The 22965-nt window shown below is 39.5% G+C and overlaps 2 protein-coding genes across 2 annotated transcripts in view; both read right to left on the bottom strand.

Moving 5' to 3' along the window:
* Window positions 1-1028: 1028 nt before the first annotated feature.
* Window positions 1029-9609, bottom strand: LOC139975800 (uncharacterized). Its single transcript, XM_071983996.1, has 6 exons — window positions 9465-9609; window positions 6720-6774; window positions 6069-6212; window positions 5032-5169; window positions 3474-3779; window positions 1029-1648 (listed from the first exon to the last, which is right to left on the bottom strand). The coding sequence occupies exons 1-6, from the start codon at window positions 9546-9548 to the stop codon at window positions 1419-1421; spliced, it is 957 nt and encodes a 318-aa protein (XP_071840097.1). The 5' UTR covers window positions 9549-9609; the 3' UTR covers window positions 1029-1418.
* LOC139975801 (uncharacterized) overlaps window positions 1029-22965 on the bottom strand; it is a 218521-nt gene continuing 196584 nt past the window's right edge. The window contains exon 7 of the transcript XR_011795882.1: window positions 1029-1173. The gene's annotated coding sequence lies outside the window, so the exon portion shown is untranslated. The remainder of the gene's footprint in view (window positions 1174-22965) is intronic.

Genomic DNA, 22965 nt, shown 5'->3' with positions numbered 1-22965 from the left:
ATTCGTGTGTGTGTTGAAATGCGCTTTAGTAAAGTACGAGAAATACATGAAATTTGACAGCTTCCGTGAACTACCCCTAACCTTTTCCCTTGAGTTAAACTGGGGGCGCCTTCCCCATTTCAGATGGCTTTTACTCCATTAATAACATTGTCCCAACCGCTCCAATGTCATACCTTCAGAATTGTAGGTGGGGCACCCCTGTGCAAATCCAAAATTGATACCAAGTCGGTCAAAACTCGGAGCCGAAGTCAGCGAGGTTTTACATCTATGGACGTAAAAATTATAGACTAGAAATGAATACAAAAGTCGTTAGGGTCAGCTTGAAACGGATCAAAGAAACATCTGATTGTATGCGTGGTGAGTGAGTAACAAATGGTATGAGAGGTGTAATGAATGGGAGTCAGAGGTATAAGGGGTAACCCTCAATAAATTGTAGATAATAACAAATAATATATATATGTTGTGCTACAAAATCACTACGAGAGAAACGAACCATCTCAAAATGCTACAGCTTCTGGGTGTGTTGACCCTTCAACCCCGGCGGCGACTTTGAAATACATTCCAAAAAAAATGAAATTCCATCTTCTGACATGTATTTTTGTGCTGTAGAACCGCTACAACAAGCAGGTATATCTGCAACTGAAACCCACCCTGGACATTTCACCAAGATTTAAAATTCATTTTTAAACCTCATGCTTCAGCATCCGCCCGGAATTATGCTTATGCCCCATCCCTATTCCCCCGCAAGTCTAGGGCTGAGGGGCTCTTTTCTGACACGTACTAACTTATACAAAAACCTGAGAATAAGAACTGTTGCAAATGATGATGCTTCCTGGGGTTTCGCAGAACCTCCTCTCTCTCACCGTATACACTCACAGCCAAACAGTGTACACAATCAGAATTTCCCTCCTACGTCTTTGAGGATGGTAGCCGTAGTTATAAATCATTTGCTGCTCGTGTAGCTTTTTGTCGAAACCGTCCTCGGACAGTCACCGTCGTCGGTTTCAGAAAGCTAGAGGAAACAAAGGTCTTGCTGCGTTCTTTATTTATTGGTATAGTTCAATATGAGCCCTTCACCGTATGAAATACAACTTTTACTAGATGTGTGCTACCAATATGCATAAACCTGCTTAGCATGTTATCTGCTGCGCTTTCATTCTAGACCTAAAAAAACTGTTATTTGAGTTCATAAGTGAACCCAGTTGAGGGTCACTTTCTCACTCTTATTTCTCGAAATCCATCGTGTTATTAACCTAACCATCGATCATTAATGTTGCGACAGTGATACGAATCACTGTTAAATGTTAATTTGTCTATAGGTAGGAAAGAAAAATATGAAAATTGAATGTCTTTGAAATATCAATTATGAAGTTAACAATTTGTCTTGAGGGTGTTTACGCTGATAATGCCAGTGTTCATTACTGGGTACACACTACGCAAGGTAAGTCTTGGCCATCAGCGTAAGGAGCACACGGGAGACCTCCACCGTTTGAACTACACTTAACGTGTACTGGAACAATTGTCGACTCTTCATTGCTCGCTCCGCTACGATGAATTGCTTCTGCGTTGTTATCGACGCAAATGAATTCAGATTTGTAAGCAGTATAGATAGATGACATCATGTATCCCCGATACTCAAGAGTCCACCCTACAAATCAATACGAAAATATCATGTAAGAAAAGGCACGTCTAGTCAACATATGTCGTCATGTCTTTGACCTTTGATATTTGGTGCTGAAGGTGTTCAAGGCACAAGTCGTTATCACGATGCATGTTATCACGGCAAAATTTTGAGAATATTGGTAGAGTGGTGGAGAATTTTCACAGTTATTAGCGTACCATAATACACTTGACATCAGTTACCACAGTCAGTTTTCTTAAGACAATTTAATATTCCCCCTTGCAGTTAGACCTTAAGCAAAATCACGTTTTACTTTAATTACTAACTTTGTGCTTTGATTTTACGTTCTGATGGTCTGCAATACACACGTTACCTACAGATGACACCTTCCCACTTGAAGAATATTGGTCAGGTAAACATTTGACTATTAAACCCGTGATCGTTTACCTCAGTTTAAATGCTTGTCCTTAGAATTCTGGAAGAACAGTTACAGTTTGCCTAATTAGACCTAGTATGACTGTTCATTTTAAAGACTGAGAACACATAAGTTTATATCATGGGTAAGTTCTTTATACCTTCTACCACGTGTGGAGAAAATCTGATAGGTCGTTTGGGTATTTTTTTAGCACAAAAGTGCAGATTTAACAGATAAATATATACCCAAGCACACACCCTCCACGATGTGGTCTTCATGTCACCCTCGTTCAACTAACCAAGAATCCCCCCTCCATTCCCTACCGCCAAGACTCATTACTAATGAACATTAACTTTACCATGGCACCTTTTGCTATGACAACTGTCATAATAGATCATGACCATGTTTACGAATATCTCATAAAGAAGGTACGAGTAACAACAGCAAGAACACGAAAAAACATAATGAACCATAGTATGAGCTACAGAAAGAGTTTGCTCGTGTCGCATTTCTTTTCCACTCCCTTCTCCATGACCTGATCCTATCTTTTTGTCTTGTTCATGACACGAGCAAAAGCATCAACAAAGGTGAACAGATAACAGCAAAGATTTAAGCAAAAGCAATGAAATTGGTCAGAGGAAGAGATTCTTGTAACCGCAAAGAGCAATGAAAGTGAAAAGCAAGAAAGCAACCTGGAGCAAAGATAAACAAAGACAAAGGACATGAGAAATAGCAAGTACAAGATGAAGAATGTAGAGAGGAGCAGGATCATGGTCAATAGAAAGAAAATGGTCAATGAAAAGGACATCGTCAATAACAAGGACATGGTCAATAAAAAGAACATAGTCAATAACAAGGACCTGACCAATAACAAGTAAGCTACATGTTCAATAATAAGTAGGCTACATGGTCAATAACAAGTAGGTTACAATGGTCAATTACAAGTAGGCTACATGGTCAATAACAAGTACCTGGTCAATAACATGGGTATTGTCAATAACATGTACTAAGCCAATGACAAGTACATGATCAAGGAATCGGGTGACGACATAGACACGAGCTGGGACATGCGGACATGCGTTGAAATAATAAGAGTAAAACATATACAAGTTTAAGGAAATAATGAGCACAACGGCAATGTAAAATACAGGGAGGAAAAGAGAAAGTAATCCAACACATGCCTTCCTAGCAAAAGTATGTGCAATAATCCTTGTAATGAAGTCAAACCAAGTATGGGAAATAATCCAACATCAACATCCAACATACCTTTCTGGAAGGTAGTCGAAACTGGTAACTGAACATAAACCGTTTTGTGTATCAGTGCTTTCATATTGCCAAAATCCACATAAAGACACTTATTGTGACCATTGCTGGCTTCTTATTATACTTCAAGAAAACAATGGAAAATACTGAGAATAGGGTAGGGGGGACACCCACCTTCGCCAAAGCACTCAACAGATCCCGGAATCATCACAACACTCTGTCGTCCGGTTGCCTGACAAACGGCACATGGAGCTTCAGAGTTCAGAATGTTCGGACTATTCGGAAGAGCTTCGTTGTATTCCGTTCCATAAATAGGCGCATTGATGACGGTAGGGGATGCAGCGGGACTTGGCCATCCGCGGGGTTCCATGTACGAGCGGCGATGATGGTTAGAGTGTGGGCTCAATATGGGATTCATCGGCAAACAGAGAAAATTACTGCCTGACCCTTTGTGAGCGTAATGGCTTGAAGCCGTTACACCTGTAAGAAGAAACACTATACATTTACACTAATACTGTTTTATTCATTAGAAAATTAGAAGTAATAAAGTCTTGTTTCCACTGATAACTAAACAAGAAGGGCGCACTTTAGTGATATCACCCACGATTTGTTACACTGAGGCAACTTGGTTCAATTCCCTTCCGAATTAGCCATGTAATTTTGTAGTAAACGGAACCATATGATTTCGCCATGGTCATTTGCCTGAGTAGCGGCCCAGTTATCAAGTTCATATAGGTCCTCTTATATTAGCAATTTAACAAACGTTAATGACATCTGCAATATCTCATCAATATTCTCCTCCCATTACTCTATACCGGAGTATTGAGTTGACATAGGCTTTTAAAATAATCACATGTGAGGGATCAAGGGGGAAGGAGTGCAATTCAAAATGGATCTTTGAATCTCTTGATAATGCATTTTCAGTGGTATATGAGGGTATTCTGAAGTGGGTACATTGTTATTGGCTGGAGTGCAGGGTGCCGAAAAGATGGCAAATACTTTGTGGGTCAAATGGCGCTGAAGCAATTTCAAATATGTTTTGTTCCCTATTAGAGATTTGAAAACATAGTGTAATCAAATGTTGTCAACAGAAATAACTGAATTATTCTTGAAATTTGTTTGGAATGAACATTTCTAACAATCATTTACTGGGTGAAGGGGAGAGGCAGGGTAACCCCAGAAGGATTAGCATATACAGATATTTGTGTTCCATTTTAGCGATTTTCAAGACAACAAGTTGGCAATCCATTTTGTGTTAGATCACATCCCAAATTTCTGTGTATGACCAATATGATGTTATCAGTCTGAAATGTCATCAATTAATCATCGCATACCTTCCACGTTTGAAGTATATTAACCTTGAACTTCACTGACCTTTGCCTTTTTCTTACGTTAATTAATACTCTCTATAAAAATGTATTCAAACAATTGTCAATCGAACAGTCATGCAGAATGAGGAGAATATTGTCACTTGTTTGCTACAACTGATTATATCATAGTATATTGTTCCATTTTCTGAATAAGAATGGGAGGGGTGTGAGGGGTTTAAATATTGCCGTTGAAATCTCGAAACAACATTCCTCGCCAGTGCGTGCATTTACATGCCTTCACTTGGAAGAATGTGGTCTTCACGGTGTATGTGTGGGAATATGAGGTGGGATCGGATGGGTAAAATAAACATACCAAAATTGTTAAACACATTACCTAGTCTTCTCCAAAGGGGATATCTTACCTTCATAAATTTTCCTATCATTTGTAGGACAAGTTGTTCTTCCCCATCTGATGTACGTCGCACCCGGTAATGGACCATCTTTGGGTGGAGGTGGTGGTATTGGAGGTTGTGGTTTAGGAGGCGGACCATCAACTGGATCTACATGAAAATAACCGCAAAGTAATGTCCACGTAGACAAAAAAAAAAGAGTGGATACCTTGTGTAATATGATAAACACGTGATAGATACCACCTGACATCCATGCCTTGGGACATAGAGAGCCTATGCTTTTTATATTGACCTTATCCCACCCCCCCCCCGAGTTCTTCTCCTCTCAAAGCGCCTGGACTTTTATTTTACAAATTGAACTATATATACTTAAAGTAAGAAAATGACATCATAATGATAACATGGGCTTTCATAATATAAAGAATGTAAGCGATGGCTCTTGATGTTCATAGTGTTATGATCATAATTATCTTCCATTTTCCCCGATGACGGAAAGAGCTTAACAATTGTTTGTGATTATGCAATTAACGGGGACGTTTGACTGTGAGGCAACACAGAATATTCTGTCCCGGGATATCCTAATTTAGTGTTAAATTTCTAAGTGTGATCATATGTATACCGCCAGGGAGGAAACAATTACTGGAATGTTGTCATGGTATGTCTCAATACTTAGAATGAAAGTACAACACTTAGGCGAAACCTTAGCAACACTCAGCAACACTCATTTAACACCAGAACAGAATCTCCTCAAAAAGAAGGAAGTTTAAAGCTGGGACAGAATCTCATTCAGAGAATTTCCTCTAGTTTAGAGCATTCTCCGAATAGAATTGGAATATGTGAGAATAGAACAAAACTAAAACATGATTCCTGGTACTGGCTAAAATTAAAGTCGATATGTAGATCATTAAAGGTATTAGTAGAGTAGCAGATTGCGGTTCCACGTTTCTCATCACCTGAACTACTGTCAGCTGCACACGGCGTGTGAAAGGTTCATTCTTAGTAATTGCCAATACACAGAGGATCAAATGAATAACAAAATCTGTACTTACTAAAAAGGATGGCATCACGACCGTCTCGTCCCGGCAATCCTTGGGACCCTGGGGCCCCTCTAGGTCCTGGGTCACCTGGTGGACACATTACGCATTGACCGAGAAAATAAGATGCCTGCATGTTGGCTGGGAGGAAAGTTGAACCTGCGAAAGGCATAATTATTTTATGTCAGTTCTTTTGCTTTGAGGTCAATTTGTGGATGTGTGCGTCTGTGTTTGGTTGCATATTTGTGAGATTATTTGTGTTGGAGCGGATGGGGTATGCTTATTGTAGTGTAATCTTATCATTTAAAGCATCATTCATTAGAAAATATATATTTAAAGTATAGAATATAGTGTACAGCTAGAGTTTCCTTTCAAAATGCGACTTCCGTTTGTAATCCCTGGTCAAAATGCCCCAGTAGATACCACACATACAACACGTAGGCCTTCAAAATCGTGCGCACTCGCAGCGTAGCCCATGAGTGGTATTCACCTTTGGTTATGATACAGTGCAAGTAATTAAAGGTTGCCTTTATATATAAACTAGGTTTCCAACATGCATAGAGTAGCTTACGGGTACACATCCATGAAGGATAGTACAATTACATTGCAACCGTGTTGTGATGTGAGGATGAATACGGAGTCATTCCAAGTCAGACAGGTACTTACCACCATTTGACGGCAGACTGTCATCGGATTCGGGTGATGTAATGAGTCCATTACGCTGCAAAGAACAAGAGCATTACACTGAAGAACTTTATAAAACTGTGGGATATTAGTATATACAGCATACAACAATTTTATTGCGACGATATCAAAATGTACTGAATGATCAAATCACCTACCACTGTCAACAATTAATAGTGGTGGCTAAGGTTGATGGTTTAACAAATCGTGGGAATATAATGCATCTGATCAAGACATTTTTTTCTTCAAATCTGGTGATGTTGTCGAACTGTTTGTGGCAATTGCTTGTTTAAATTTTGTATAATGTTAAAGTCACTCAGTCATAAAGGAAAGTAATACATTTCTCAAGAAAAACAGTTGCATTTTGATGAAATTCACAACTAAGTACATTTTCCATATGTATCACATATGAAGGATAAATCCACAAGAACATGACAATACAAAAGTAAAGCTATTGAAGAACACCGCCATGTCATGATGACATAACAGACCTTCTACTGTGATACACTTCCTGGAGTAATGTCAAAATAGGGAACAATCATTCCGCGGGTCGATCGATTTAGATATACAAGTTATGGAGATAGGGGTTCCAACTTACAGCGAGAATTAGTTTATCTTTCAGAGTTATGTAACTTGCCACCGGAATATCCTTAAAACTAGCATGTAAACTGTGTCTATACCACAAAATTTAAAATGTAATATAACAACAATCTCGCGCTTCCCAGCTTTTTTGACAGGCCAGTAGTTGTTTATATCGAGAGCATATAAATGAGTTAAACATAATAATGAAAAACAAAACAAAGCTTTTGCTTTGATGAAATCGTTCACTCTGATGTGGCCAGAAACATTAAGACAACATCAAAAGGAATGGTCTAACAATAAAAAAGAAAGGGATACAGAAAATGCACTGAGCAGCTGAAAGATGTCCATTATGGCTTTGAATGTCATGCAGGATATGCATGGAACATATCTTCACGGGCCAGTGACGGTATACATTATATCATGGAAGCTACCATGGGTAATACATGAATTGTATTATTATGAACATTTATGAACGTTTATTTTTAGAACGTTTTAAACCATTTGTAGTTCCCTTTTTAGATCATTTTCAGTTGCATACCAATCGAGTCATAGTTGTAAAGATACCATCCTTGAAAGGATTTTTTCCCACCTTTGAACATTCCTGTCGTGGGAAGTTTGCCCGTGTTTTATTCTTTGATTTTTCATCCGCCTTTAATACCATTAAAACCTATATATTGGTCGACACACTTATAAAAATGATGGTTCCCAATGGCATAATTCTCTGGTTCATTAATTATCTTACAAACAGAACACATTTTTTTAAACTTAGCCCTACTTGTCGTTCTGATTAAATTTGTTCTAATAAGGGAGACCCTCAAGGGACAGTGCTAGCACCATTCCTTTTTGCATTATACACATATGATTACAGATCTTCGGAGGAAGGATGCCCACTCATTAAATTTGCTGATGATACCGCCATGATTGGTCTAATTAATGATATTGATGATAGTACGTACCTTAGTTAGCTGCAATCGTTCGTAAATTATTGTGATACAAATTTTCTTGAATTAAATGTTTTCAAGACGAAAGAAATGTAAATTGATTTCCGTCGTTAAACTTTATTATACTGTCTTAGGAAATGTCCAACTTTAATATGCGTCCGGAAATCTTAAAATTATTTTATAGTGCTACCATTTGTGGGGTTTGGCGATACTGCTTGGTCTGTTAGGGTGGTAACGTTAATAATACAGACAAAATCATATCAATAGCCTTATTAAGAGAGCAGAGAGTCTCTGCCTTCATTTGATTCGGTCTACCATTTTCTTCTTCAGTCTATATTAGACTTTATATGGGATGAATCCACCCTCTCGATGATCAACTGCATGACAGTCAAATGGCAAGAGACTAAAAACCAACAGATACCGGGATTCCTTTATCCCTCGTGCAATGAAACCATTTAATTATACTCTGTTACGTTGATTTTTCTAATCCTCCTTGTCGTATCATCTGTATATACCCACATATTTACATATGATATATTTACATTAGATATCCGTCTTATTGTTTTGTAGTGCGAGTACACAAATTTCCTTTTTTGAATAATAAAGTCTTGCTTACTTACTTACTTAAATATGAATACAGATTTGTGGTTTGCATAAATTCACGCCCTTCTTTGGAGGAACGTCCAAGTCGTTTGTATCGGACAGATCCTCGGGCATGTAAAATACAGTGAGCATGTGTGAAGACAAGATCCGCGGTCGCATGCATGTTGTGGCCTGCAGTGGATGACGTTTCCTCTACTGCACCCTCCTAAGAAAAGCGGACGTCTCTCACTCCCTATACACCGGCCGGTCGCACCGGAAATAAGCTAAACCACTTGACAACAGCATGCCTTTACTGATTACATGCACTCTTGCTTACAAACGGCCTCAACGGCAAAAGGATAACCATAGAAATGTTCCTTAATTGCCAGGGTGGGAGCGGGGAGGGGGATAGCTTTTAGATCATCCGAACTGTGTCGCATACACCCTTTACCCAATGGTCGTGAAAATAAAGTTACGAAATTGGTGGATCGTGAAACACTGACTCTTACTCACCTCTACTAACCCCATTGAGAAGAAAAAAGCATCTCAACAATATTCTGCATTACCTCCTTAAATTTATAAATTAATAAACGCCAATGTCTTGACTTTGTTGTCTACTTACCTTGTGCTTTTCCAAGGCATCACACTTTGCTAAGTCCACACACACTAAGAGACACACAGCTAGCACGAAGTAAGAAGATATCATCTTGGCTGCTTGGCTATAGAATGGCTTCTAAACTCCTCCTTTATCCAAGTATTGTTAAATATTTGGAACCTTTAGAATCTTGCTGGTATCTTGTTTTACAAAAACAAAGAAACACAAAACAGAAAAACACATCAGACAAACAAGTTCATAAAACATGATGATGGCGGATAAATTTCATTGGTACTATAATCTTACTCCATAAAAGTATTTCATAGAAAATCTGGGGCACAACTAGATGGCATCAATACCCCTCATGTCCCCCACTCTGACGACAGACTATCACAGATAGTTACGTGATTATCCTCCCTATTGAGCACAAGATGAAATCTCTACATAGATATTCTTGGATCTATTGTGTGGAATCAATGAAGTGTAAATAAATTGTGAAGCTTGTGCAACCAAGGAGGTTCTCCTTGTAGAACTGTTTATTATTGAAATAGTGAGAAATTACTGTGATGCTATTAACTTACTATCACTTTGAACTTTAAGAACTGTCGAAGAAACAAGAACTTTTGCGATACTAGTGCTGCTAGTATTATCCATGAACATAACGTTTATATATATTAGGCCTACAGCACTGTTAGGGAACTCCAATGGACTTGCGCGACCCCGCGAGGTCATATCTGATGGATGATACACGGTGCACAATTACCTCGGGCAAATCGAACGTGATATCGCGAAGATAAAGGGCGGATTAACTTAGCTAGGCCTGGCGAGGCGGGCGGAAAAATGTTCAGACGGTGTATCTAATACGTTTGGACCCGACTGCTTAGGCACAAATGGTCGGGTTGGACGTGTGCCCCATTAGCGTAGGGCAGAAATAACGCCATGTTCTTTGTCCGTGTCACATGATATGCAACATTTTTGTTGTCAGTTTTAGCAATGCTATGTGCGTACCAGGCCTACATTGTAAAGCTTGGCATGATTAACTACGGTATAGCAGCGGTGACGTATCATCTATTACGCTTATAACCTGCTTGTCAATGGACCAAAAACCAACAAACCTGATCAATATCTGGTTTAGCATCTTGTTGTATCTTGTTGCAAAAACAGAGATCAGACTTAGAAAAACAAATCAGACAAATAAGATCATGAAACATGAGGATGCCAGATAATTTTTATTTGTACTATCATCTTACTAAACATAAACATATTTCTTTGTCCGTGTAACACGATATGCCACATTTTTGTTTTCAGTTTTAGCAATGCTCTGTGCGTACTAAGCCTTCGTTGTATAATTATCATGGTAAACTATGGTATAGCATCAGTAACGTAGCATCAATAATGGTTACTATACTTGCTTGACAATGGACCACAAAAATGATCCATCTTTATGTTACTTTCGGAGATAATCGCAACTATCTACACAAAAATCGGATATTGGTAAGGGGTTGCGAGGGTGCTGGATTCATAGAAAATAATTTCACAATGGTGAATGCACTCCTTGGATGATTGGATGAGGTGGGTGAGGGTGTGGGATGAATGACTAATTTTAGAGCTTTCACTGTGTCATATTTGTCTTTTCACATATCAACTTTCAGGCAAAGACGGCATGTAGAGGTTTGGGTAGGAATTAGAATAAGAAGGAATAAGAAATATATAGGTTGTATTGTAGCGCTTGTGTCTGTAGTCATAGATAAACATTCTGTTGATTAAGGATATTCGACAAGAGCACTTCTCAACCACCTGTGATATAATCGATCTCGATTAAACTTGTACCCCCTGGATTAAGAATTGAACCTGCCCCCTACCACACCCCTCCCCTCTAATCCCTAACTGCAAAGAATGACATTACCGCATTATTATCAAGGAAAAATTCAGAATCATAAATTAAAGTTTGTTTTGAGTTACTTTGTGGTCAACCGAGGTATGTTAATGCCACCTGATACCCAGGAAGATCTCTTTGTTTTTCTTTCGCTAGCTGCTGGTAGTTATGAGTCATGCGCACTAACGCCACCAACTAATTTGAATTGCGCAATCAGTTGGCATGTAGGAAATTCGATTACTGTGTACCAATTATGTACAGTTATAAAATAAATGGCAGTCGCACGTCTACGGGGATGTTTACGTTCATGGAAATCATTCCATATGTAACCATATCACGGTTAATGTCTGTAGTCATAGATAAACATTCTGTTGATTAAGGATATTCGACAAGAGCACTTCTCAACCACCTGTGATATAATCGATCTCGATTAAACTTGTACCCCCTGGATTAAGAATTGAACCTGCCCCCTACCACACCCCTCCCCTCTAATCCCTAACTGCAAAGAATGACATTACCGCATTATTATCAAGGAAAAATTCAGAATCAAAAATTAAAGTTTGTTTTGAGTTACTTTGTGGTCAACCGAGGTATGTTAATGCCACCTGATACCCAGGAAGATCTCTTTGTTTTTCTTTCGCTAGCTGCTGGTAGTTATGAGTCATGCGCACTAACGCCACCAACTAATTTGAATTGCGCAATCAGTTGGCATGTAGGAAATTCGATTACTGTGTACCAATTATGTACAGTTATAAAATAAATGGCAGTCGCACGTCTACGGGGATGTTTACGTTCATGGAAATCATTCCATATGTAACCATATCACGGTTAATGTCTGCTAGTATCTGTTACCGACTACAAACAGCCAAGTAATTATTTATCTTTTTGCTAGGGGGAAGAGGGTGTTTATACCTTTTTCAAAGCACACACACAAACTCAAGAGTATTTAATATACACAAACTTAGATTAGAGCTCATCATTTTATGGCCCAAATATGCCTCAGAGTGCACCACGTGACTTTTTTTTAATTATTATTTTCCGAGAGACAACAGCAAGACACCCCCCCCCCACGTCCACGGTATTGGAGGCGGCTTCAACCACCCCAGGGTCACACCCTCCTTTATAGAATCCTTCATTAGCTATGGCCCTTCCATATAGGTCAACACCTACCTAACTCAGTCGGTGGATTTTCAGAATTGTTCATCTCCCCCTACCCACCTTTGAAATGCCGTGCACGCCACTCCTAGCGATTACATCTACCTTCAACATATGCTTGTTCACGTATATCGTATATGGCAAGCCAAATGCTCAATAAATCGAAAAACATGGATTTTCGGTCGAAAAACCATGTTTATCGACCGTAAACCATGTTTATCACTCGAAAAACCATTTTTATTGGCAGAAAAACCATGTTTATCGACCACTTAACATGGTTTGTCACCGAAAAACCATAATTATCGGCAGATAAACATTTTTTTCTGAGAAACATGGTTTATCGAACGATAAACATAGATTTTCATTAGATATTCCAAGTTTTTTTTCGATAATCCAAGTTTATCTCTCGAAAATCCATGTTTATCGCCGATAAACTTGGTTTTTCGAACGATAAACAATGTTTTCGCCGAAAATAAAAGGTTTATCGGCGATAAACCATGTCTATCGACTGATAAGCATAGTTTACCGGCGATAAATCATAGTTTTATATTTGGCGACTGATGAAAATTTACCGGAGCTACTTTTTCTTGTATGAGGGTCTTTGTGTGAACGCTGTATGATTAACTACGTATACACTGTAGACATGAACATATTTCCACACAGTGTTTACTCAAAGAGCCTACATGGTGTTAAGAAGCTAAGCAGGCTAATTGTACAGTCTAGAACTTTAAAGGTTGGTTTACGACCGTGGCAGGTCGATTACGTAATCACAAAACTTTCCTAGCTATAGTGTGCTATAATTGGGACCAATAAAGAAGATCTTTAAGTCTCCATTGAAGGCTAACAGCTAGTAAGGCTATCATGTTATGTTAATCATATTGTAGCTAATTATATTGTGGCTTCAATATTGGTTCTGTCTCCGACTGAGTAAAAGTTTCACTGTTCAGACTAGGGGCCTGTAGCAATTACTTACTATAGGTTACGATACGTTGCTATAGGCACATATGCTACATAAAGATTCGCCCTGTATTTGGGAAACTTTGACGATTCTTTTATTTCCAGAGCTTCTGAAAGATCAGTAGCAATACCGCTACTAAGCCATATGCCTAGGTTTTCATGTGTAACACTGCAGGAAATTTCCCCTCTATAACAATATTTTTTCTTAGGGAATATTCACCTTCATCTCCCTGAGAATTTCACACTGCTTGGGCCAACCAAGACACAGCATATATGCTGTGGTATCAATTGACATTCTACAGAATTGTGTTTGAAACGTGTCAATTGATGTTCAACTACTGGGGTCAGCCCGATATTCATAAGGACCATTAGTCATAAGGGTCATTGTTCATAAGGTTCGTAATTCATAACGTGTCCGTCTTTCATAATCGGAAAAAGATCCAGTATACATACAGTAATAATAGCAACAAAAAAAGCAGCGCGGAGCGACCCTCCCCCTCCTCCCCTCCCCCTTCCCAAAAAAGGTTATCAAAAAATTCTCCTGTGGGCAAATGGTTCATGCTGCAGCTGTGACTAGTCGGCAAATAATTCATGTGGTAGGCGTCCTTTCAGTAGTTGCCGTCGTTAACCCTTAAGCCCACGTCTGGGCCGCAAGTTACCCCCTCTTCCCCTCTTCCCCTGGGCAGTGGAATGCAGGGGCACTGGGGCGTGACGACCCCGCGCTGTTGCGAACAAGATTTAGAACAAACTCTTGCACTCTTGGACTTCACGCAAGGCTGACAATAATCGACACTTGATCTTACGAGGGTTGTATAACCTCCATGATGATTTCTGAAGTACTTAGCGGACTTGACTTGAGTCGTGAAATCTGTGTCATATCGATGACGGTATACTAAGCCTGTGCGTTGCCGATTAGTATTCCGAACTTGTCCATGTGCGGATTTTGAGGGACCGTAGCTATGTTTTTACGCGATAAACATGGTTGTAAGAATTTGGTTTTTTGAACAGTCGCCTTTTTACGAAAAAAAAAACTGTCGAACGCTACATGAGCGGATATTAGGGCTACATAGTTTTTATAAAGAAAAAATAACATCAAGATTAAGGATTTCAGAAGGATTAACACTAACGTCACCAATACGTAAAAACAGCAGCCTCACTACCAAACCTCGAAGTGAAATTTAAACGTGTCAAAATAAAAACAGATTGAATGTAATCACTCGGCACAACAGGCGGGAGATTTTTCCGAAAAGAATTTGGCACAAAGAAAATCGATCAACATAGAAGGAAACTTAAAGTTCGGGAACGTTGAGGATAGTTCCCACTTGAAATCAATATTTTGCTCAGTTACTATAATTATCTTGGTCATCCTTTATCGTGTTTTAAAATGCATAGTAGTCTATAACCATCCTGGTTTGAGAGGAAGTACTTTCCTTTATTACTTTTGTCTCTCAGCTTAATTTATACTGACTATATATTTATGATATGCAACTTAATATTTCGGAAACTATTACAGCATAATCTAACATTTTCGCAGTCGTTTTTAAGGAAAACCAAAAACAAAAATACCCTTCAATTTGTCTTTATGTGATATGATAAAGATGCAACTGATGACAAGTATTCCAACAGCCTAGAATATACTTTCCACTTTTGAACATTTTGAGAATATTGAATTTCAGCTTCTGGTATCACTATATAGGTTGATATAGGCTGTGTTCCGCTACACTGTACTATGTATTGAACCAAAGCACACAGAACAGTAGTTATATTATAACTTTCGTGGCTTACGCATGGAACGCCTTAAGGGTGGCGACGGGCATACTAGAGGACTGAACTATAATGGTAAAGGAATACGTTAACATATTTGTAATTGGTTTATAATATCCAGTCAAATTCCGTTAGGCATTGGACATGTAATTGACTTAATGTGTTGAATGTGGTTTCCACATCATGACCAGTTCCGTCCTTTCTTGAGAGATGCTTTTTTAAGTAACTTGGCTCTTTAAGTTACAGATACTTCACCACTGTTGATTACCGACGTATTAGTATATATGAATACTTTCATACCACCTCTCCCACCCACCCCAAACGGAGATGTTGACCATTTTTGGCTCCGTCGGTATGCTGTTTTAAAGTAGGACGATCGTACAAATGTGTGAGACATGAATTGAAATTGCTGTTTTATTAGGGTTTGGAATACGCGATGATGACAATCTAATCACTTACACATAAAGAGGGCGGAAATTAAAATATTGTTAAGTCGAGCCAGGCTTATCTATGTACTGTGATTTCATACTTAACGATGATCAACATATCCGTTCCGAATAAATCGTCCGAATAAATGTTTAAACTCTGGGTGACTAAAGCAGTAAAGCAGTACACTAGTTTCTCATCATCATTGTAATATAACTTAAAACGTTTACATTTATTTGATATTGCAGTGATCGTCTATAAACTCATGCGATTGTTAGGTCCCAATCTGAAAATAGTAAACTGTCTAGTCCATATGTTTCACCAGAGTGTGCAGATAAGTTCATTTCCGCTGGTGTACGTTTCGCACGGTTAGGCCCCTCCAATGTGAGAGCACCTCGCCTCTACCACTGTTAGTCGACCACTATTAATGTTTCAGATCCTGCCATGGGTTGGGAGTCTTTATCCATACACAAGAACTGAGACTTGCGGTGGACACCATGGGACCGTTCAGCCATTAAGTAGTCTTCGTATTCAAGATTCCATTCATCAGAGGGGCATGTTTGCTTCCCTGGGACTATAAGGTGGGAGAATCGGCCAGTGGCTTTATAAACTGTTATATATAAAAGTTGAAACATTGGTAAAGTGGGAAGTCAGGGATCTGATATTCCACACTGTAGAGGAATGCTCGGACACCTCCCTCATCAGCAACAGGATTATCAAATTCATGATCAGTCGGGACACAGAGAACATTAGAACCTGCACCGGGAAGGTCTCGGTGCCTCGAACCGGCGGCGAATTCTGAAGAGATACAGATCCGATTTGGGATTTATAATACTGTACAAACTCTGAGAACAAACTTACTTCTTTGTGTATAAATAGAGAGTAGAGACTGTGCAAATATAGTTGATGAAGGAAGCAAGGAAAACAACGTAAAGATAAAGATGTCATAGTGTCTGTGTCACGAATTTATAAAGGTCACATGAGAAAAGCCAAACAAGGTATTAATTAATTTTTTAAATCTATATTGGTTTATGTTCCGGAAATATGGAAATCATAAACTCACATATCTATGCAAATTATTTTAAAAATAAATCAGAAAAAACGAAATACTCAGTTCCTGTCATCTAATATCACGACACCGAATCCTACCACTTGTCGAACCCTTTCCTCCTATCGAAGAGAACTTCCTGAACCCTTATAACTGTTTGAATTGTCATTTTGGCAAAGTGTCGGGATCTTAGAGGTATAATTCGTCTAGTGTAATCAAGAAACCAAAGACGGACCTGAGCCTTGCTACCTGCTCAGTGGTCAACCCGATGGCGCTCTCTCATCTGAAACCAAGCAATTCTTTTGACACAACTGAAAAAGCTGTGACTTTCACGACCAGACGAATAACGGTGCTTTCGGCGCCTCGGACCGAATGGCGCACCGGTTTCGAAGCTGTGCTATCATTCCACTTAAGCTTATTAAGCACCACGCGTTTATATTACACATACCACTGTACACTAATTCCGAATTGTAGTTGCAGTCGGTGTGCCCCCAGTACACGTAAATGGTTCCACTTTTCGAATGAGGGCAAATCCTGTGAGCATTGATAACAGCTGGAACAAAAAGATTATATACAGTAATGAGCGAAAGCGAACTTTAATCGTAACTCCCTTATCCACCCCACCCCTTCCACACTTAAGAAACGAAGGTAAGACTCCTCATTAGCACATTGCGTTCGGACGATCACAGGCTCTGATGCTAACACGTTATCCAAATTATGTCAGATGATATGAAAGCAGTTAACGCCAGACCGTACTCATGGTACACGTGCGTAATTCAGGCGTAACGACACATACTTCTGGGAGGATTTTGTATGAATCAGTCGGGGCTAAGCCCCCCCCCCCCTCTCTCCTTGATGGCAGACAGAATATTACATAAATATATAACATGTATATGCGGTACAACCCAAACAGTCGAACATTCTGTAACATTGTTTCAAAGCTCTTTTAAATGGTGACACTACTGATCCTTATACAATTTCCAATGCTTTTAACAGCTATTTTGCAAATATTGGTCCTTAGTTGACCTCTGAAGTACAGAATAGGACTAATGGAAACCATTACCCAAATAATACCAATTCCGCAACTATGTTCATGTCTCCAACCGATGAAGAAGAAGTCGTCAAAGTTTTCTAATATAATCGTCCCTGATCCTACCGAGGGGATACCATTACACGGTGCTTTTTTTCAGGGACCTTAAGTTTCCTCGAAGAGACTGATTTCCCAGATTGCGAAAAAAAATGCTAGCAAAGTTTGTTTTTCAGCAAATGATGTGTGTATTTTTTTAAATCCTCCTGCAAGAAGGAACTCGCGAAGAAGCCTCGTTGGCTTATCAAAGCCGCAAGCTGACCGAATTGAGTCTCTTACATTCATATTTAACGTTCCTGATTATGAAAATACTGGACGACATACATTAATCTTGGAGTGACTCGAACCTTTTGATTGGAAAGCACCGGCGTTGACCACTGAGCTAAAACTCCTGATAATAATGAATGCAATTGAGTCTCACATACGTAGCCCAAGTAAGAGGATATTAATGTTCATGTGCTTAATGTATTTTCGTCGTTATATAGTCAGTGGCGTCGCCAAGGGGGGGCCAGGGGGGCACGTGCCCCCCCTGGAAAACCTAGTGCCCCCCCGAGTGCCCCCCCATCTGAGATTTGGGTTGGTAAAAAAATATATATATATATTTTGTTATATTCAACTCCCATCATCTGAGTTGGTTTTTCATAAGGACAAAGAAGCACAGTAATTCGTATTTTCTTCAAAATGAGCTGCGAAAAATGAAAAAGTTTATCCTTGAACGTCGGGTATCGAAGTCGTGACCCGCGCCATCACAACAGGTGTCGATATTTACATTGAATGTGTCAGTGCTCACGCCATACCAGTGGATATACACGTCCGCTTCGCGAGCTACATGACTGTGAGAAGGGAGGGTATGTTGCATTGGTCTGAGGTTGACAGGTTAGGAGCTGACGAAATGTGAGAATGTGAGGGTCCGCAGGCACCATACTTGCCTATATTTGTGGACCCATATATTAACCCTGTTGTGTAGGGGGTGCAGAGGTCATTTGAGGCCAGATGCTTGTAGGAACAAATGGCGAATGTTCACACCTGCATACTGAGCCATACTCGATGTGTGATCAAACTTTGGATTGCATGGTGAGATCCCTGATAGGAGCCAATAACGATGCTGGAACCTGTTACATCTTAATAGATAATGGGCGAAAACGAGAAGGACAAGAAAGGAGTCGGGGGTCATGCACACATTAATTCAACAAATGTAGGTTCTATTGATAGGGTTAGGCATAATATCGACAGCATGTGGTTCATATCCTCTGCAAAATTCTGCGCCTTGTTAAAATCATTACCTCAAAAATAGCAATTTCTGGAGATATCTTCAAATCGAATTTAGCATCAAATGTGGCAGCATTTTGCATCTAGCCCATCCTCCGTATGCGAAAATTTTCCAAAGGGGAGGGGGGCAGTGGCGGCGGAACCGGGGGGCTTGGGGGCTCAGCCCCCCCAATGAAAAAGTTGAGGGGGCAAATGCATGATAAGCCCCCCCCCCCCTCAATATTTACCAAGGCTCCGAAACGTGCATCTGCCCATTTCTCAATGCATACTTGTCGATCTGTCCGATGCACACGTATACTATATAGGTGTAATAATTTTAGTAAATGCTGGGGGGACCCTCGGCCCGTCCCCTGGCTATAGACCACATTGTCACCCCAACCGCGTCTTCACGCCCCGTGGAAAGTGGAAGCAGTGAGTGTGAGTACCGGTAAGCGCAACACAACTTCGTCTTAGGCCAATGACTTGCTTCATTTCAGCCAGTTCTCCAACATCCCCTTACTACACTCAAAAACGTCTTTGCGAGTACACTACGAGTAATAGCTACTCTCTTAAAACACCATCGAATATACAAATTACTATGTTTTTACAGACTTTTACGTGCAATCTGAGAAATTGCAGGCTTGAGACCCATATTTTAGGGCTAGGTATTTGCAGCATAAAACACTCGGGAAGTGCCGTTTCCGGCCATCTGGGTGTTTGAAAAACCCAAAATTTTCTTGTACGCTCCGCGCCAACCGATGGTGGCGCTCCGCTTAGTCTCTACACATTAGCCCCCCCCCTCCCCCAATAATTTTCCCGTTCCTCCGCGCCTGGAAGGGCACCCCTCCCCTTAGACCCCTCCCCAGGACGGCGATCCCTATCCACCTAAGTGCCCCCCCATCAAATGCTGGTGCCCCCCCTGTGCCCCCCCAGACTGAAAAGTCTGGTGACGCCACTGTATATAGTCATCAATTGAATGCGTTGATACGTGTTACCGGAAGCCGATTAAAACCCTAAACGTTAACTGTGAATTCTGGACTGCTCATATAGCGTAAACATCTTGTCGTACAGGTTTCGGTAAAATGAAAACAAATGCACCACTTGAATGGCTTAAAACTCTATCTGTTGTTATAAACTTGTTTCGAATAAGGAAGATGTGGTTGGACATAACGGGGACTACTTGGTATTCCAGTAATGGCAGTGTTCTTCATCTGTTCTTTGTTCATCCGAATGTAGTCCATTGACTTGTAAAACAAATAGAATAAAGAACAAGGAATCGGATAACATTCTTCCGATATCAAAATAGTTTTATCCTGAGACGTGTACAACGAACGGATAGACCGAAGAGTTGAAGACATCCTCGAAGATCATGTGTAGTATCTGTTCCCTTTCAAGGGGAATAGTGATGCACACCCGACGATGATCACACAGTCACAGTCCCGATGCAAGAGGACTGGGATTGAGAGCGGATCAGACGTTCGGTAGTTTGGTTTTCGTGCCCAGGTTCTTTCCTGGGTGACTTTTCTTAAAAAGTATTCCCGGTATTCAATCATGGGAGAATGATCGACAGATAGATTTTGCTGTAACTTGATAACTAACTTAAATAATTACATAATGAATAAGGCAGAATTTTAGTCTTAATATATTAAAATACAAAGAAAACAGACAACTTTGAGTCCCATAATGTTTCTGTAGCTATTCCCGAATATTTGTTCAAGATATGTATCGTTAAATATACTTGTTAAATACTTTAATTTTCATATAAGCAACAGAGCACCCTTGGATGGCATTCAACATCATTTTCCTCAACAAATTTGTAATAAATTATAAACATGTCATCTTAATTTTTCCCATTGAGTGTTGTAGTGCAACCGAGGAACTAGTATGATGGGCTGTGTACTAAACTAAAAGGTCCAGTCACTTAAACTAGTGAACCTCAACTGTTTAAAGAGTCATTCTCAAAAAATAAGTAAATGTGCTATAGGAATACGACCATAGCAAGACTGAGAGCAGTGGTTTTAACGGTCCATGGCATAACAAAGTTAATTTTGTTCCTGAAGTTATCAAAACACAATACGGGATATTTTATCGTGGATCTTAAACAAAGTTCTTAAGAATCACTCAGTTTCCAAAACTACCTATCCGGTGTGAGAATTTCGACCATATTGACCCTCCCAGCAAACACAAAACTTTATCATAACATTATTAAAAGAGCCTCTAAAATATGTATTTACAACGTTAAATGTGATGTTATGAAAACGTCGGCATAACGTTTTTATGAGATATTAATGATTATTAATGATTTAACGACAAAATGTTTTGAAATAATAACCTAAAAACGTTTTCGTGACATATTTATAACACCACAAATAACGTTATCAAAACAAAAGACGAAACATTTTAATAACGTTTTGAAACGTTTTTGTGTTTGCTGGGCTGGTTCACTTTGGTTTTCTTGCAGAAGTGATATAGATTGAATTCTATGTATATTAAAATGTTATCGCATGGTCTCGCTGGCTTGTATGCCCCTGGCATTGCAACGAATATAATACTTGCTTTGGTGAAGGTTGTGTAAATCTTTACCAACACATTTATGTCAAACAATGGGTTTAATTAAGTTCCTGCAAACCCTTGTGAACTGCATGACTGTTTGAATGTGTTGCTTGGCTTACCACAAATAACCCATTACAACAAAATCTATTAACCTTCAGAGTGACAAGAGAAAACGGCTTTTAAGGAATTCGATGGCGCTAGTTTGAAATGTGTTTTTATAATATAAAATAATTATATGGCTCTTAAAAGCATCCGTAGATTCACTTTTAGGAGAATAGCGTCTCATCCTTGAACCATAGCCACGATTTACACGACCGATGAGGAATGAGTCTTTCGTCACCCTCTTAACAGCATCGGCCATCACAGTAAATTATATGGTTGAATTAATATATCAAGACTTCAGCGTAGACTACTGAAAGTGAAAAAGAAATTTTAAGCGTGTATAACCAACCATTGATGGAGTCGAACTCCGTTCATCAGGTTACCAGTCCACTGCTCTACCCTCTGAGCCATTTGACAAGTTACGTTTTAACGAGCTTAAATTGGTATTATTGGTTGGATACAATCTATTGGTAACAGTAAATGACACTGCCTTCAACGAAATCTCTTTTCATCCTGTCACTCTCATTTAGAACGACGGATCTTAATATCTTTATTAACAAGAAGCTCACGCTTCAATGTCTTTGTTTACATTGCAGCAAGCAGTAAGAATGTCGCTTCCTTTCAAGACGTAAATGTACAATAGGCAGTTCGTGAACTGGGATTAAGCCTGAAATTTCAACAAACAATACCTATTCACATTTCAAGACCTTTTTGAATGAGGAAGGGACCATACTAATTAAGTCAAACACGTTAACTATAAACATGTGACTAATCTTATTTAGGGATCTGAATGGCTGGAAATAGCACAGTATTTCGAAACCTGAAATAGGATTCATATGGTTTTGAGTTTATGCAAGTAAATTTGGGAAACACGGGGATCGGGAATTCGTCAACTACAAGACTTGTTTAGTCCGCAGTGACTTGATGTGTTTATTGATCCTCTGAAACTGCGGCATTTGCGTGTTTGCACCCCCCCCCCCCTTGTGTTCCACACACATGTAGAAGTGCGTATTTAGTTTAATACAAAATATTAGAATCATCTTTATAAATATCAAAGTTTGATCTATAATCAGCCAACTTGATCATCTTGTTCTTTGAAAGACTGAATGTTAATGAGGAAGGGACGGTGACGAGGACGGGGTTTGGATGTTTTTATAGCTTTTATATGTGCAATTCATTTTGTCAACACTCTGACATGGTCGACCCTATCAGCAGCTAAAATCTCTATAAAGTCTATAAAGTTATAGGAGGCAATAGCATCCCTTTCAGTGTCATAGCTACTCTCTCTTCACCGCAGCCCCCCCCCCCCTCT

This window comes from Apostichopus japonicus, chromosome 11 (assembly GCF_037975245.1).
Source record: "Apostichopus japonicus isolate 1M-3 chromosome 11, ASM3797524v1, whole genome shotgun sequence".
NCBI classification, from domain to species: Eukaryota; Metazoa; Echinodermata; class Holothuroidea; order Aspidochirotida; family Stichopodidae; genus Apostichopus; species Apostichopus japonicus.
This window is presented reverse-complemented; position numbering and strand designations above follow the sequence as displayed.